The sequence below is a fragment of the Neolamprologus multifasciatus genome, chromosome 2 (genome assembly GCF_963576455.1).
Source record: "Neolamprologus multifasciatus chromosome 2, fNeoMul1.2, whole genome shotgun sequence".
Classification (NCBI taxonomy): Eukaryota; Metazoa; Chordata; class Actinopteri; order Cichliformes; family Cichlidae; genus Neolamprologus; species Neolamprologus multifasciatus.
This window is the reverse complement of record NC_140440.1, coordinates 3,356,856-3,373,755: the sequence shown is the minus strand read 5'-3', so window position 1 is coordinate 3,373,755 and position 16,900 is coordinate 3,356,856. Positions and strand designations below refer to the sequence as shown.

The 16,900-nt window shown below is 42.7% G+C and overlaps 1 protein-coding gene across 4 annotated transcripts in view; it reads left to right on the top strand.

The window, feature by feature from the left end:
* The window catches only part of glra1 (glycine receptor, alpha 1), a 135,159-nt gene that overhangs the window by 57,240 nt on the left and 61,019 nt on the right, over nucleotides 1-16,900 (top strand). For all 4 annotated transcript variants that reach the window (XM_085182943.1, XM_085182955.1, XM_085182964.1 and 1 more), the window contains one exon: nucleotides 6,516-6,583. In XM_085182943.1, the coding sequence (XP_085039069.1) occupies nucleotides 6,516-6,583 (68 nt within the window). The remainder of the gene's footprint in view (nucleotides 1-6,515; nucleotides 6,584-16,900) is intronic.

Genomic DNA, 16,900 nt, shown 5'->3' with positions numbered 1-16,900 from the left:
CGTATTTTGTTGGTATGGAATATGCTGGTGTGCCACAGGAGTTTTTTTTCTACCTTACTGACTACAGATAACTTTATTCCTCTTAAACACCCCAATAAACATCAATAATCAGCCAAACCACTGAAGCAAGTTTACATCAGCTTCCCTGAAGTCACTGACCCATACACCGCGCGTAACCAAATCTGACCATGACCGGGGCAGCTGGTGCTCGGGTTGGTGAGCAGGTCATCTACCGATCAAAAGCTTGGTGGAGCAGTCCCCGCCCCCTTCAGTCCATGTGTTGAAGCACCATTGGGTAAGATACTCAACTCTGATTTCTCCCGAATCATTCCTTAGATAAATATGCACATAAAAGTACTTTGATATAGAGGATGAATGAGACTTATAGTAGAAAGTACTGTATGAGTACCAGCCTGTTTACCATAACTTGGCTCAGATCAGCAGAGCGTCTCAATCAAGGAAGCACAGCAATTATAATCCTCATATTTAAATTATTTTTAAAAATAAAATAACTGGATGAATTTATTAAAACATTAAATTTGTCCAATCATTTTTGAGCATCTGATAAAACAATGACTGTGTTTTATCAAACTGTTTTAACAATTTGATTTAAAACCCGCGGTCATTTTCAAAAACCTATGAAAACGACAGGAAAATCCTAACGAGTCCTCTTTAAGCTTGTGTGTGTGGCATGATGGGGAATCACACACACACACACACACACACACACAGAGAGAGCTGTGTTTACAGCATCTCTGCAGGAAATGGCTGCGGCAGCTGCAGTTAGTAGAAGTGCTGAGAGGCCGAGCTGGGCCGGTTGTTTCGTCCTGCTTTATTAATGCTGTCACTTGTTTTTCATGGACATGGAGTTCACCTGAAAGAGAGCGGGATTATTCGAGCCGCTCCACCTCAGCAGACTAGCATAGTCGCTAGCCTCGATTAGCCTGTTTGTGTGTGTGTGTGTGTGTGTGTGTGTGTTAACTTTACTGAGGGCCAGTGGACATGAATAATTGTAAAAGCATTCACAGAAATAAAAAAAATTCAAATTTTGTTCAAACTTCAGGCACTTTTACGAAATGTAGCCTAATTACTTACACATTCATTATTAAGAGAGTTTTATTAGTTTAAAAGAAAAGTTCCACATCTCCTTGCATTAATCTGACATTTCAAATTTGCTTCCATTTCACTGAGCTTTGTGTGATGTTCTGTAGCCAGCAGGGATGAAGATGTGATCAAACTTTATCAGCTGCAACAGTCGTGTGTGTAGGTGCTGCTAAATCTATATTAATGGTTGTTGTGTGTTTGTGTGTTCATGCATGCCTCAGTGCACCTTCATGTCTGTGCACTGTAGCATATGCTAAGTGTGGTTGTGTTTATTTTAGCATATGTGTAATTGTGTGTTTTGTGCTTGATAAGTGACGTTTGTGTATTCTGGTATTCGAGGTTATTGTAGTAAAAACTAAAACGAGATGTGAAAAACATTTTAATGACCTAAAATAAAAATTCGACTTCAAACTAACTGAAACAATTGTGTGAAACTAAAAAAAAAGTAATTTAAAACGAATAAAAACATGTGTGTGGTGCTGTCTTTACGCAACTGAACACAGACGTCCAAAGAGCTGAGACTCACATTGTTTTCAACATTAATATTCCCCTTTGACGGTATTTCAGCCACAGCTGGACAGATCATTAACACCAGCATGACCATCAACATCAGCATGTGTGTGAGGATGGAAGCCTTACACCACCGCCGACACCGCTTAGAAACATCCACGACGAATTTTTTAACATCCTGTATAACCAAAGTTAAAAAAGGTCGTTCAGGTTTAGGTTTCTGAACAGTGTTTACATAAAATCTGCATAAGAACAGGTAGTTCCGTTAATTGAAATTGTTCACATGCATTTTAACGAGCACTAATTAAAAGAGTCTGCACTCAGAAATATGCCAGCACGTGATGAGATTCTGAAACTGATTCTGTCTGCAGCTGAAAGCAGACGGTTTAATTGAGAAATCTCCCTTTCATTCACGATGCAGAGAGCGCGTTACGTAACCGTTCTCGTGCCTGTAGAAGCGCACTCACGTCTGCTCTCAGCGCTTGGCTCGCACGCTGAGGCCGATATAAGCTACAGGATCCTGTGACTCGGTGCCAACCCGTCCTCTGTGACACTTAACGAGCTGCTGCTTCTTCCTCTCGTCTCTGTCTTCAGTGGGAAGCAATAATGGAAAACTGTCTCTCTCTCTTTCACTGCATGGTTATTAAATGAACCGCTGTGGTGGAAAAGAAGGAGAAGGAGGAGGTTTTCAGTGGGTATTAGCTTCTCCTTCTCCTCCTCAGATTTTTGCGTCACGTGCTCTGAGGGACGTCAAGAAGAAAAGACAAATTGCGATATCCTCCCCTCACCACCCTCCCACCACAGAGCGAGAGGACTTTGAAGGAGGGATTGTGAACAAAGCTGGGATGCTGAGGAAACGTGTCAGAGGACTCGAGTTAGGCCTGAAAAGCCATTCTGAGAGAAATCACGGTGATAATGTAATTCCAGCCGCTTTATGGATAAACCCTGTGATGCACTCAGAGCCTGCGCTCACCTCGTATTACGTGGGTGCAGTCGGGCAGGGATGATAGTTTACCAGGAGCCCACTTGTCTTACAAACAAGTTTTGCTACACTAAAATATGCAGATTTTAACAAAATGCACAATATTAAAATATGGATACAGAAAAAATGAACGCGCTGCATAATTTATATCAGTGCTTGAATTAATCTTACACGTGACAAAATGCACAGACATTGTTACAGACATTTTCATTCAGTGTATTTAATTACAGACTCAGTAGGCTTTATATTAAAGTGTACACACATTACATAAACTATTACCCAGTAGCTTTCTCTGAATCATATGTGTGTGTGTGATATTTCATCATATATTCCTCCAAAATCCTCTGCTCTACACAGATACAGGCTGGAAAACATATTTCGATCATTCAGGCACGTTAATGTATCTTTGGTTTGATGAAGTAAACCATGAAACTATTAACATTAGAAAAATAGAAACGCTCCCTTTCATAAGACAGACTGCAGTAAAACAATATTTTAAACTTGTGGAAATGAGAGAAGCCTGAAAGCCGACGGCTCTGATCTTCTTCTTCTCGCATTTTAAAGTTTGCATTTAACATCAAGGGTGTAAATCTGAAGCATACCAAACACATAAGCTGTATATTTACATGGTTGGAGAGCTCTGGGTACCGTGCAGAAGACAGATGACAGATGCAGAACAAACAGAAACACAGCAGAGTCGGTGAGTGTTAGACGTGACTGTAACCAGCATTAATCTTCCACAGTTCCCACGGGTCTACTTCGAGCATCCCTTATCTATCACATCTGAAGTAAATGAACCCCAAATGCTGGCAGGTTAAATGTCTTCCTCTCCTCCTCCACCTGCAGAATGCGGTGATTTCTCTTTGCTACAGTGGAACAAACTCATTTCGCGTGCAGCCACTTTCTTTTGCCACAGTGGAAACCAACTAGGTTCATTTAATATCTCCGTTTCTCAGTCGCTCTTTCTGCTTCGCCTTCGTTTCCTCACACGGCCGCGTCACTAATCTGTCATTTGCATAAATATGATGCTGTACATGTCACATGACCATCCATCGCCTGTGCCAGGCTCTGATGATCTTTTACCTTTTAACCATACGTCGTCAATCTGGTGACTTAACCGCAGCTGTCTGTGTGTATGCCTCCGGCACTCCTCACACTGTGACAGAGAGCGTAATTGGCCTTCAAAATAATCCAGACCCCTTCCTTCATTTCCAGCTAGCCGCCAGCAGTTAGAATTAGACATCGAGTTTAACCAGGGACATTAAAGGCAGACTGTGTGTGTGTGAGAGAGACCTTAACTTACATCAACATGTGTGATTCAGCCATTTGACTCATTAAAAATCAAATACATTTTTTTCTAAGATCTCTAATGGGAAATGGATTAAAAATAATCGGATTACAGTAATCTGTTTACAAAAATGTATTTGAAATATGTAGGCAGTTATTAGTGTAATTATCTCACAGACAAAGAACTGATCATACTGTGTCTGCAGACTTAAATCCAATACAAGGAAAATGCTTCATTTGAGGATCATCCTGCTCCTACTGGAGCTGTGAAGTTCTTTGAGCCTGATGAATGGAAACATGCAGACTGAGATGATACTGTGATAAAGCATGATATCAGAGCTGACGAGGCCTCTGTGATTGGTTCTACTGGGAGGATTTTTATTGGTGTAGTACACCAGCGAGCGTGATGTGCTAAAAAATGTTTATAAGGAAGGTCAGAGGGGAGAACGCTCAAAGGAGTGATTTTTTTGAAACCAGGTGTCTGCAGTGGAGATGTGTATGTGAAGACTTGAGTTCAATCAGCCGTTTAACAGAGAAGGTTCCCCAAAACTGTTTCAATGAGGCCAAATTATTAGAGGCGGCCTGAAGAATCACAGACCTGCAGGTTCAAGCTGAAACTAGACACAAAACCTTTCGTCTTATTAATCCTCACATCTAATGTTTTTAATAAATGTCTTATTTAGTCATTTCAGTGGTGTTTTGTTGAATCTGTGTTTCAGTATTTAGTTTTATTCCTTGCACCAGCCATTATCACGCCACCTGCTCTTTCATCGCTCATGCAATAATCTGACTGACTGACTGAGGCTACAAGGATTTATTATAGTGTCAACCTTTAGCATATTAAACGTTAGTTTCATATTTGAAAACTGACTTTTTATTCTACATTCATTGATGCAGCTTGACTTGGTTTTCAGAGTTCAGACAGATTATAATGAGTGAAAGGAAAGAGAAAAGAGAAAAAACAGGAACTCTGAAGCCATTTAGCCATTTAAATCAGCTGTGTTGGACCAAGGACACATCTGAAACCTGCAGGAAACCTGCCCTCGGGGCCTGAAGTTCGACACCTGTGCTTTAGAGGAAGCTGGGGTTGGTTCAGTGTGATTGGAACAGAGGAGAGCTGAACTGCTGGGTCGGTGTCCGTGCATCTTACTGCATTTGTGTTTGTAGAATCCAGTGAGACAAAGAATCGTGGAGCCGTGCACGAGGCTGCTGACTCTCACCTCAACTAACTCATCAACCTTGGACGCGGCGTCTCGTCTCTGAGAGGAGAGAGGGCAGACTGTCTTGGTTGTTATGATTCCCTTTGAAAGACACTGTGGGTTTATTGACACCACTCGAGTTTGACCAAAGGGCTTTTCAAGGCTCGGGGGGATGTGTAATTGGTTTTCTCGTTTGTAGTTTTCTCGAGTTGTAATGAGAGGTTTGCGCATTTCCTCGTCTCAGCGGCTCTGGGACAAACTTCCTGCTGTTGTCAGGCAGTAGGACGCCGTCAGAACGTTTAAGTCTGGAAAAGCGAGTTGTTTATTCAGCCAGTGTTTGAAGCCAACTTTCCCGCAGCAGAAGGTTTCTTTCAGTTTGTTTACTTCCTGCAGTCTGCCATCAACTCGCTTCAGCTTTAATCTTCTCTGCTGCTTTAATATCCGGCAACACGCAGACTGATACACGCAAACACATCCACTCAGCTTACATCGATTCAGAAGACAAGAAAAATCTTACACTGTAAACCAACCCCGACAAAGTGCAGCAATTATCAGCAGCGAGGAGAATGTAAAGCAGGAGGCTGCAGACACCGACCAGGCCCAGCATTCTGAGTAACACTGATTACCTGTCCATCATGGCACCTGTTAGTGGGCAGGAGATATCAGGTGGTCATCAGAGTCGATGTTGGAAGCTGGAAATATGTGTGAGCGTGAGTATTTGGCTCAGGGCTCACTGATGATGCACGTGGGAAACGAAGGCTGGTCCGTGTGGTCCGATCCAACAGAGTGGTTGCTGTAGTTCACTCTGCAGGTAATGTTCATGCTGGTTCTGATAGAAAGGAGTCAGGATACACAGAGCGTCACAGTTTGTTGTGCATGAAGCTGCAGATCAGTCAGAGTGTCCATGCTGACCGCTGACTCTGCTAGCAATCCGGTTATTAAGTGATGACATATGAACACTGCTTCTGGGTCCAAACTACTCTGTGTTTTTAAGGTTGTTGTGTTTTTAACATGTTTTAATGATTTGTATCTTGTGCTGTTTAATTTCAACAAACCCCATAAAAAAAGTCAGTGATCACTGTCAGCCTCGCTCGGTTTTTATCATGTTTTCATGCCTAAGTTTAATTAATTTCCTCAGAAATTCAACATGTCCTCAGTGAAAGTAGTCAAATCAATGAAAGCTCTTTTAGAAGTGGAACAACATCTAAAGGCTCATCAGAAATTATTACCCACAATGCACACATTCACTCTTTACAGCTTCTATACCGACTCAAATTCAAGCTGCTTGCAGTGTTGATGCAGTGTTGAGCTCTGCAGTCAGCTCTCACGAGCAGGTTTCCACGTTCTGTGATGACGAACACGTCTCCACGTCTTCTGTCTGCATAAATATTCTGAACTCTAACTTCTCGTGTCTCTCTGCTCCCTCTCTCCAGGTCCGCCTGTCAACGTAACCTGCAACATTTTCATCAACAGCTTCGGGTCCATCGCCGAAACAACAATGGTGAGCTGATTTATTCTCCATATCACACCTTGGTGTAAAGACTTTCACATCATTTATTTGTCACTTTTGTCTGAGTGGATTCGGACGGTCGGGCAACTAATAGAAACTGTCACGTCTCGTCGCGGCTGTGTTTCAGCTCGGGTAACTCCGCCCTGAAAAATTCAATTAATTTAAACGAAAGCTTCACCGATATTCAGCACATCCAAAAGTTTCACTTTTATTTCCCTTTAAAAATTAAAAGCGTTCTGCCCTGTGAGCGTTTCGAAATTTCTCTGCCTCATTGACCCCGTCTCCCATTTGCTACACTTCATTTGTTAGAGCGCATCACTGCCGCGACCATTTGCATAACAACGTAGCAGCTCCGTGCCTGTTTGTACGCAGTGGAGTGGAAATTTACGCTCAATCATTACACAGAAAACCCATTAGTGCTAATATAACTGAACCAGCAACCTTCACAGAGCAACAAGGCTCAGAGCCGATATGACACCAACCAACCTTTGTGTGTCTTCGCATGTGTGTGACAACAGAGGCTATTTCAGCATCCGCTGCCTCTGTAAGTGTTTGTAAAAACGAGGCACGCTCGTGCCGCTAACCTTCAAAACATACATGAATCACTTCTTCATCCAATGAGAGCTCTGAACTTGTCAGCTGTGTGAACCTTCTGCAGGGCCTCGGGCACATTCGCAGATTAAACATCGTTCAGCGTGCACACGTGTAATGTGGTGTTGTGTTTTTTTACTTTGAGGAATTTTGCATCTAGTAGTAAAAGGCTGTTTTGATCAGCGTGACCAAGCACCCCAGAAAAGTCCTTATTTTCCTCCCTGTTTGCTTTTGCCCTAGCAGCTTTAGAATTTAACAAACACACAAACACTCCTGTGAAACAGCCCACAGCTCCCTGTCTCTGGCAGGTAGTACTGTTTGAAAAACTGGTTTTCAAGGCCCTAAAAGTTGAAGGTCAAAGGAAGGTTTTATGTTCTGCCATCCTGTTAGCAAAGAAAACATTGTAAAAACACCAAAACAAAAGTGCATTTTTCCTGCGAGTCAGATCTAAAGTCTTTCAGTTTACCTGTGTGCCAGCGAGCCCATTAAGTTGACTCAGTCTGACACGCTGTACACGTTCCTGCTGCTGCAGGAAATACTGACAGTAGTGTTCAACAGCGTGCCGTTTCCCACTCTTTGACTACTGTTCCAAACAGAAACACAGTGTCCTGCTGCTAGGGGAAATTGCGTAGCCCATTTTGAAAAAATATATGACATTTATCTCATCCGAGTGAAAGAGCTCGGGTAATAGAGAGAGTCCAGAAAGTTGTGAAAGACAAAAACTGTATTGTTTCTGGCGTTTAGCTTTAATCCAAAGTGAGGCCGCAGTGTCAGCAAAACTCAAAGAGACAGCATCAAGGAATCCCAGTGAGATGCATCCGTTGACCATTCATGACATCACCTCACTCCCAAACTACAGGAAGTAACCCAGGATTTTCCTTGATCTCAGATTTGGAGGCCTCAGGTCTGCTCTTGCGGTTGCTACTTCACAGCAAACCACACCAGAGTGTGCAGAGTGGTTCTCACAAAGCCACACACGGATCGTTACCAATGAGCATACACCATATGGACAAAAGTACTGGGCTACACCACTTCATCTGTGAATTCAAATCAAGTGCCTGGCCATGCAGTCTGCCTCTACCAACATCTGTGACACAGTGAGAGGAGTTCACTGAGCACAAGACAAAACAAGAAATGTGTGTCCTGTTAGATATTCCACAATCAGCTGTATGTGGAAGCATTTAGTAACCACAGCAGCTCAGAGCGGGCTCGCAGCTGAGGCTTGTAGTGCAAAGACGCTGCAGAGCTCCTCTGGCATTAACATCAGCACAGAAAATGTGCGTCAGGAACTTCGTGGCTGAGGGGCTCCTGTAGGTGTAATTTGAAGGTGCCCAGTGCTTTGCCTCATATTACATTATTCCTTTAAAAATAAACATAAGACCAGGTAAAGAGGGAAACACGTGGGAGAATAGAAATGATAAAAGAATAATGTGTTTGGAAGAAGAAAGGATGGAGGAAGGAGAAAAAAGCAGAGAAATGGTAGAAAGGAAGGAGGAAGGAGCAAAGAAAGACTGAGGCAGAGCCGAGCAGCAAAGGTAGACTTGAAACAAACATACTTCTACAAAGTAAACCAGAGTATCCCAGCATGAACATCCCACAGTACACACACACACACACACACACACGCATACACTGAATCTGGTGGCTTCTACAGATCCTCAACATGCAGAAAAAAAATCCAGATTTTCTCTCTCACAGAAGCAAAATCAATGGAAAAACTGAAGAAAAGAACACTTTGTGGCAGTATTATTCATTAAAATGATGAGCAGAAGAACACAGAGAAACCTTTAATACCTGTTCAGCTGATGTCCGCACCCCACCTGCTTCAGTAAAGCTCACTGGGTTAAACAGGTGACCTACTGCACAGGCCTGAGCTTGAATCCACCCTCCTCCTCTCTCTCCCACCTTTCTTATCCACTCTCACTTGCCCTGTCATAACAGGAGCTAAAAAGTTATGTCATAGACGTAGACCACACATGGAAATGCTTCACGCTCTGGACGCACCATCTATAGACCAACGAGACCAATTTGTGGTGGTTTCCAGTGCTCAGATAAAGTTCTGTGAGAAAATGAAATATGTTGAAGATCCAATGTGAAACAGAGACCTGAATGAGTGTTTTGATGATGATATAGAAGCCAAATATAACAGACCATAGAGTCAGTCCACACACTGCAGACCACAGTCAGTGCTGGTGCTCTAATCTCTCAAATGGTGGATTATAGGAAAAAGCAAAGTACTGATATAATTGGATTTATCAGCTTTTATCAAAGCAGAAAATCCATTTTAAACCTCAGGAGGCGAAACACAGAGCGAGCAGCAGCAAGGACGCTGCTCACTGCAGTGTGTAACTACACTCCATGCTCAGCACACACACACACACACGCACACACACGTCTAGCTATGTTTGTGAGAAGTATATTTTGTGTTCCTTACCCAGAACAATCACAAAACCAAAAAATGTCTAAACCTCTAAAATGTCCTCGACGGGTCCTCACAAAGACATAAGTGCACACATGCATGTATCCACCGAGTTGCTGGGGCGGGTTGCTGATAGATGGAGTGAGTAGAATGGCTCAGTGCTCGCTAAAGTCCCACCGGTACGCGGCTTTATTCCTGTTTCAGCGCTCTTCCCACTCACTCTCTCTCTCACACGCACACACACACACACACAATCTCTCTTCATTCTTTCACACTTTCTTTGTAGCACATGTGCACTTACAGCGTGTAAAACACACACACTGAAACCTTAAACATCTGATTATTGATTATTAGAATATTCCAAAATCATAACTCAGACATGTATTACATTAAAAAGTGTTGAGCTGCTGTTTCTTTTTTTCTTAACACAGTTCATACATTTTGATATAATTTAAAAGAGGATGAAACAACTTTTAATTAAAGAAAGAGCCTAGCCTGGTCCTGGGATTTCAAGTCAGGTGTGATTTAATTCAGCTCAGGTCTGGGACAAAGTTTAATAATCACAAGTGTGAAAGCAAAAAAGTAGATGTGAATCCATGCAGCATGACAAACAGCTGGGTTTATATTTTAATCGCGATATTCCTGCACAGTGAACTCAGCCTGTTAATACCCAGAGTACACGTTTCTAATACCAAAGCATATGACAGAAAATATAAACCATGTGATCATAGTATGAGAGTGAGCTTCAAGCTTTTCTTTCATATATATGTCAGGTTATCTAAAATGTTATCCTCATGTGCACTAATGAGTTTTATCTCATTAATTTGGACTCGTGTGCATAAATGTGCACTATGTGTGTTTGTGAGTCATCGAGGGAGGAAATCTTACAGTAAAGTAATCTGCCGTGTTTTTGTCTGTGGAGTCAGAATAAAGGAATGAACTTTGTGAAGTTTTGTCAGTGAAAATGCATCAAAAGATTCATTTTGTGCTCATATTTCATACAGCGCTGATCTAAATGTTACCCCGGGACAGAAAACCAGATTCATTTCAGATATATAACCGCTGTCTTCCACTGATGAGCTGCAGCTCTGTGCCTCCCACTTTTCTTTCTCACATGTCTACAAAATCATCATTTTACAGTTTTTGATTTGCGACTTCACATTCATGGGAAACTGTAACCATCTCAAGGCAAAAGTTTCTCATCATCAAACAGGTTTCAGGTGGGTGATTTAATTAGAAGTTTAAATTGGGCACGCCAAGCTTGAACGGTCCAGGTCGGCACCCTCCTCGCCTCTTTCGAGATCTGGGCAGAGGCTTGCTTCCTGGATTTCTCGTAAACTGTTTCGACATCTCACAGAGCTGCAGGCGCAGCTTTGGCTTTTTCCCAGGCCGCATGCTGAAGACAGCATGTTTCCCTCTCCACGCGCAGATGTGCCACCATAATGTGCGAGCCTCCGTGACCTCCTACCTCCTCCTGAGCGCCATCCAAGGAGACGGCAGGATGTTATGACAGGCATGGAAGCAGAATGTGACTGCCGCTGTAGTTGTTGTTGTTGTTGCTGCAGGAAGAAGAGGAGGAAGAGTATTGCGTCCTTTCATGCGTGGTTTACTGCCTGAGTTTAATACATGCTGAAATGAGCAAGGTATTGTGTAAGTACAGCAGTTCCTCTGCTGATGGTTTCATAACAGCACATCGACGGTAGATGGTAATGTCAGGGTAGCACTTAGCAGTCCGACGGCCTCATGTCTCGTTCTCAGATAGGAGGGTTTAATATGAAGCTGCCTCAGTATAAACGTTTTTAATAAATGAGTCATCTGCTCTCCTAACACTGAACTATTCCCTGAAATGAATCATTTGTGCATTCAAATTACTTTCCCCTCATTTTGGTCCGAGACAGATTTGATGTCCGCTTGCTGATTTCTGCATTTTAATGTTTGTCCATCTGCAGCCACGAGGAGCCTCTGACCCATAATGATGAGGTTTTATAGACCAAATGAATGTGCAGTGTGACCACTTTTTCCAGTGAAACAATTAAATGCTTGCAGGGCATTTCAAAATAAAATATCTTTGCAGATAGAACATTAACTGCAGGGTGTCCATGTCTCTCAGGCTGAGAAAGCTCATAGTCAAAAATGCAAGTAAACCTCATTTATCCATTTTGAAAAAAAAAAAAAATTTAGTTCATGAATTGAAAGGAAAAGCTGCTCGCTCTGCTCACTTTCAGAATTAAAATCACAGAGTGGATTCTGTTAGGACTCTGAAGCTCATTTACACACAATAAATCAGGTTTAACCTTTACTATTGCAAACTAAGACATGCATTTTCATTTTTGGGCACTTTTAATGTTTTTCTTTGCAAATGTATATAAGCATGGTTTAATCCTTTGTAGACTGTGAGGAGTAGGCTCAAAGAGTTAGGGTTAGAGTCATATTAGTAATAGTATTCAGTCTGATAAATGATCATAAACGTACCCTACCATTGGAAACTCGGCGCTGCGACCTCACGTCAACGTGTTGAACCTGAACCGCATGTTGTTACCAGTGCTTCTGAGAGCAGTTGGACGAACACACTGGTACGAGTTTGTTTATGTCTCATATTTGTTAAAAGGAAATGGACATGTGCATTATTCAATGTGACCACGTAGATCCAGTGAGTACATGTTTTAGATTTACTCACACAAACTGGCTGCAGGTTAGAGATGTTTATAAACATTCAACAGCAAACAAACAAAATGAGAGCAAATACAAACATCAGGAGCACAAACAGGACTGGACAGTGACATAACCATAACCATCTAAGGAGCTTGGAAATAAAAGTGTCTGGACTTCTTTAAGTTTCTTGAAGACGTTTCATCCGAGAAGCGTTTTAAGCTCAGGTATTTAACCCTAGTGGGAGTGTCCCTTAAGAGGGTTGTTGACCCACTATTGATCATCTGCACCATCACATGAGCCAAGGTGTGAAAAAGGTGTGGGTCATTATCAGCAGAGGTTTCAGGTAAAACCATTGTGAGACCTTACCTCACCCCATCATGTGACTTACTGAGATCAAGATGTGAGTGGGTGCCTGGGGAGGTTCTCAGACTGTGGCAGACAGCTGGCAGACAGTTGGTGTTGTAAGCCCCACCCTCAGTTTCTCTGATGACAGGGATGACAGTGTTGTTCTGTTTGTGCTTCTGTTTCTCCATAGTTGGTTTCTGACCTTTTTCCTGTGTGCCTTTGCTAATTTGATGATAACCACATGTTTTAAGAGCTTCCTTTACAAGTGTGTGTTCCCTCTTTTTCCCTTCAGGCTTAGAGGGAACATTTTCTGCCTGGTGTTGTAGTGTCCTGATTACTCCAAGTTTGTGTTCCACAGGGTGGTGGGAGTCAAAGAGGAGAAATTGGTCTGTGTGTGTGGGCTTCAGGTAAACTTGAGTGTTGAGGTTTCCATCCTCCTCCATGCACACAGCACAGTCCAGAAACAGCAAACTGTTAACCTATGTGTCTTCCCTGATGAACTTTATGTTTCAATCCACTGAGTTGATGTGAGCAGTGAAGGCTTCTACTTCTTGGGTTTGGATTTTGACCCAGGTGTCATCCACGTATCTGTACCAGTGGTTAGGTGGTGTCTCTTTAAACAAGCCCAGAGCCTTTCTTTCCACTTCCTCGATGTAAAGGTTGGCTATAATAGGTGACATGGGGAGCCCATAGCACATCCACGTTTTGGTCTGTAGAAACCCTCGTTGTGTTTAAAATATGTGGTGGTGAGGCCGAGGTTTAACAGTGTGCAGGTCTGATCGGAGTGAAGCTGGTTCTGCAGTCTACACCGCCCAAGTTGTAGGTATGCCAGTGAAGAGAGAGACCACATCAATGGACACTATGGTTTCACCTGGATCCAGAGTAAGTTTCTGGAAATTGTTGGTGAAGTCAGAGGAGTTTTTAATGTGATTGGGTGTGTTCCCCGCAGGGGGCACGAGGATGGTGGCGAGGGGCTTGGAAATGTTGTAGGTGGCTGAGTTTATGCTGCTAATGGGTCTGAGTGGGACTCCTTCTTTGTGGATCTTCAGAAGTCTGTAAATAGAGGGTATATCACCCCCTGGGTACAGACTGGGTACAGATTCACAAAGCTCATAAACGGTTGAATACAGACGATCAGTACAATGACCCTGAGTTTGAGACTTTTTTTTTCGAGTTTATTTTTTTTAAAAAGGGTGAGTGTTAGCACAGTTCAATAACCTCATGTAGCATACAATATTAACACCGTTTGAGTGTGGCGTGTTAGCGGGACACAGAACTGAGGGGAAATCAGGACCACCAGTGGCGGGACATAGGAGGGAGAGGAGTGTGGCCAATGCTACAAAGACTGTGGATTCACTGAGATGACACTGAGCTGCAATTCACTCAACACATACATAATAAAGTTAGCAACAAAGGCAAATGAATATAAATAAACAGTGTAAGACTAATTCACAGTGGTAAACCAAAACATTGAGAGGCCATTTGTTTCCATTGAATTTGACCATGTAGCATTTTCCGACCTACTGCAGCTACAGTTGCTGCAAATCGTCAAGCAGCTTTGCAACCCCCCTTTACTGCAACATTTCATTAATGTGTTGACTTCTACTCTGCTCATAGAACGCCATACCACTGGATATATATTACTGCAGATGGATACAGTAATCTTCTTTTGACTGCAGAGAAGCCGACTGACCTGACATGTGCATGATGACTGAACGTTGATTACGTCTGCCAGGTTTGGGTGTTTTTACCCATTTGATTGTGGTGTAGAACACCACAATGGGGCACCGGTTCTAGTGGAGTCCTGTGATCTCTGAGTGCCCTTCTAGTTATCTTTGTTTTGAGAAACTTCATCAGGTTCCTGTCTGCCCAGCTTTTGCCCTTTCCAAGCTGATATCAAACCGTAGGCCCGTCAGTGACTGATGGTCCTGGCATATACTCGCTCTGCTCCTCTGTATTTCCTCGTTGGCTCACTGCATCAACAGACGCTCCTCATCTCGGCTTCATTTCAGGATATTCATCATATTCTCAAGCAGAAGAAAAGGCGACTCGTTTGAAAGGTCAGGCTCATTTGTTTCATGTGAGATATTCAGTGTAATAAACAGTGATAAACGGCGACTGGGGCTCACTGGGCCTGATTGCCATGTGACTGCATTTCACACACATACACACATGTATGGCACTGTGGCTCATTGCTCCTTTAAATGCCACCCGCCGGGGCTGCTGGCACGCCGTACCTCGTCCCTGCGATGCTTTTCTGCTACGCCATACCACTTAATGATGGCTCCAGCCTGGCCGGAGTGGCTCCATGTTCTGAGAATAATTGACAATTAGGGAGATGGAGGGGCAAGCTAAATGCCATCCCACACTCAATACAGAGACTCCATCTCTGATTGTGAAACAGGAAATGGAGAATGGGTGGTGGAGGGGTTATACAACAAAGCTTTGCGGGAGCAGCGGTTCATATCTTCTACCTGGATCGATTGCACTGCACATGCAGAGAATTTACAGAGCAGTGTGAGAAGGGGGGAGACACGGGACAGAGGCAGAAATGTGTCGATACAGGTGATAAAATACAGGGAAACCAGTGTAAAGGCTAGTTCTACTCTAACGCATAGAAGAAGGGAACGATCTGAGGGACAGAAAAAATCAGATGATCCTTTAAATGCTCAATGATTTACTTTAGTACAGCCACTAATTACAGAGATTCAGACAGCATCTACTGGAGACTCTCCACCCATCCCTAACCTTCAACCAAACCATGGTCTTTATGTGATCTCAGTCAAATTATTTTTATACCTAAACCTAAATCAGTTGTCCGTGTTGTCATACTGCAACCACGTTTCCCACACCGCGTTTTAATTTTGAGGTGAAATGAAGTAAAATGCCTTTTGAGTCTAAGGCAGACGGACTGTCGTGTTCAGTCAGGTCTGACTGCGAGAGACGGTGGAGGTTAATTTCTGTGCTCTGTTTTTGATCTGACATCCATTGATTCAGACTGCAGCTGGATAAAACCTATTGAAACCAAAAATGAACATTCCAATATGTGATCCAGATGAGCCATAATCAGCAGCACTCATGAGCACTGTGTGCTGACAGATCCAATCAGAGGAAAAACTGAAAGTGAACATTCAGAGCCGCCTGAATGCAGAGCTCCTTGTTTAAAATATTGTCCATATTTGGTGAGGAAGAACATTTAAGTTGAGAATTGTAGGAGGCTGTATACACTAACAAAACTTAACTAACTCCTGATGGTCCTTTGTGGCTAGGATGTGTACTCATGTGTCATGAATAACACTTTTTTGTCTTTTAATCAAATGTAATAAAAAAAATATTCTCTTCTTTTGATTGGCCATTAAGCACAACATTTCCATTTGTGTTCTTCATCGTATCACTCCACATCCATCTAGCTATGATTTCTGGCAACACACAACCCCAAGAACAAGTGCAGAAATACAAATAGAGATTGTGAAAACAAAAGCACAAAGCCGAGTAGTTTGAATACCCCGAGGCTGAGCAGGATCTGAGAGATCACACAGGTTCACAGACAGGAAACAGATCTGTGCTGTAGCTCAAGGCTACAAGTCACCACCATCAGTAAAATCTCTTACATTCACATAAAGGAGGAAATGACATATGGATAAAGACCCATAACCACCCGCTCAGCTCTGTCCATCACTCCGTTGCTGCGTCTGCCTGTATCTGTCGATCCGGTCCTCCATATGGAGTTACAGCTTCGTGAGTCAGCAGTGCGGTGACCCTTGACGAGCCTTTTTTTTCCCTTTTCCACATTTTTTTTCTTATTTTTTAAAGACAACATTTCCCCGTGGATATATTTTAACATCCTTCTGTTCAAGGTGTGTCAGTTGTGCTTTACAGCTTTTGCTGTTACATGTTAATTTAAGGCTGAAGTAGGCAAAAAAACAAAAAAACAGAACAACATTACAGCGTCTTTCCTACTGCTCTCTGCCCTCAGCACGTGTGTCAACATACGACACCAACACATCGTAACAAACCACTACAACACACTTACATGTTCAAGGAAAATTAAGTTAACAGATTATCCACACAGAACAAGAACAGCAAGTCTGAAATCCAGCTGTTACCAACTGTGTAACTACGGTTTTATGAATATGCTTCATCCATATGAAGACGCTTTTTTAATATTCATTATCAGACTCTCCTTTTAATGAGTTTTCTTGCTTTTCTGGGTTGCTCTACAAGGCTGGAAAAACACCTTTTCTTGCAGTATTTTCTGGCATTTATTACACTTTCTACTAGAGATGGACCGATCCGATATA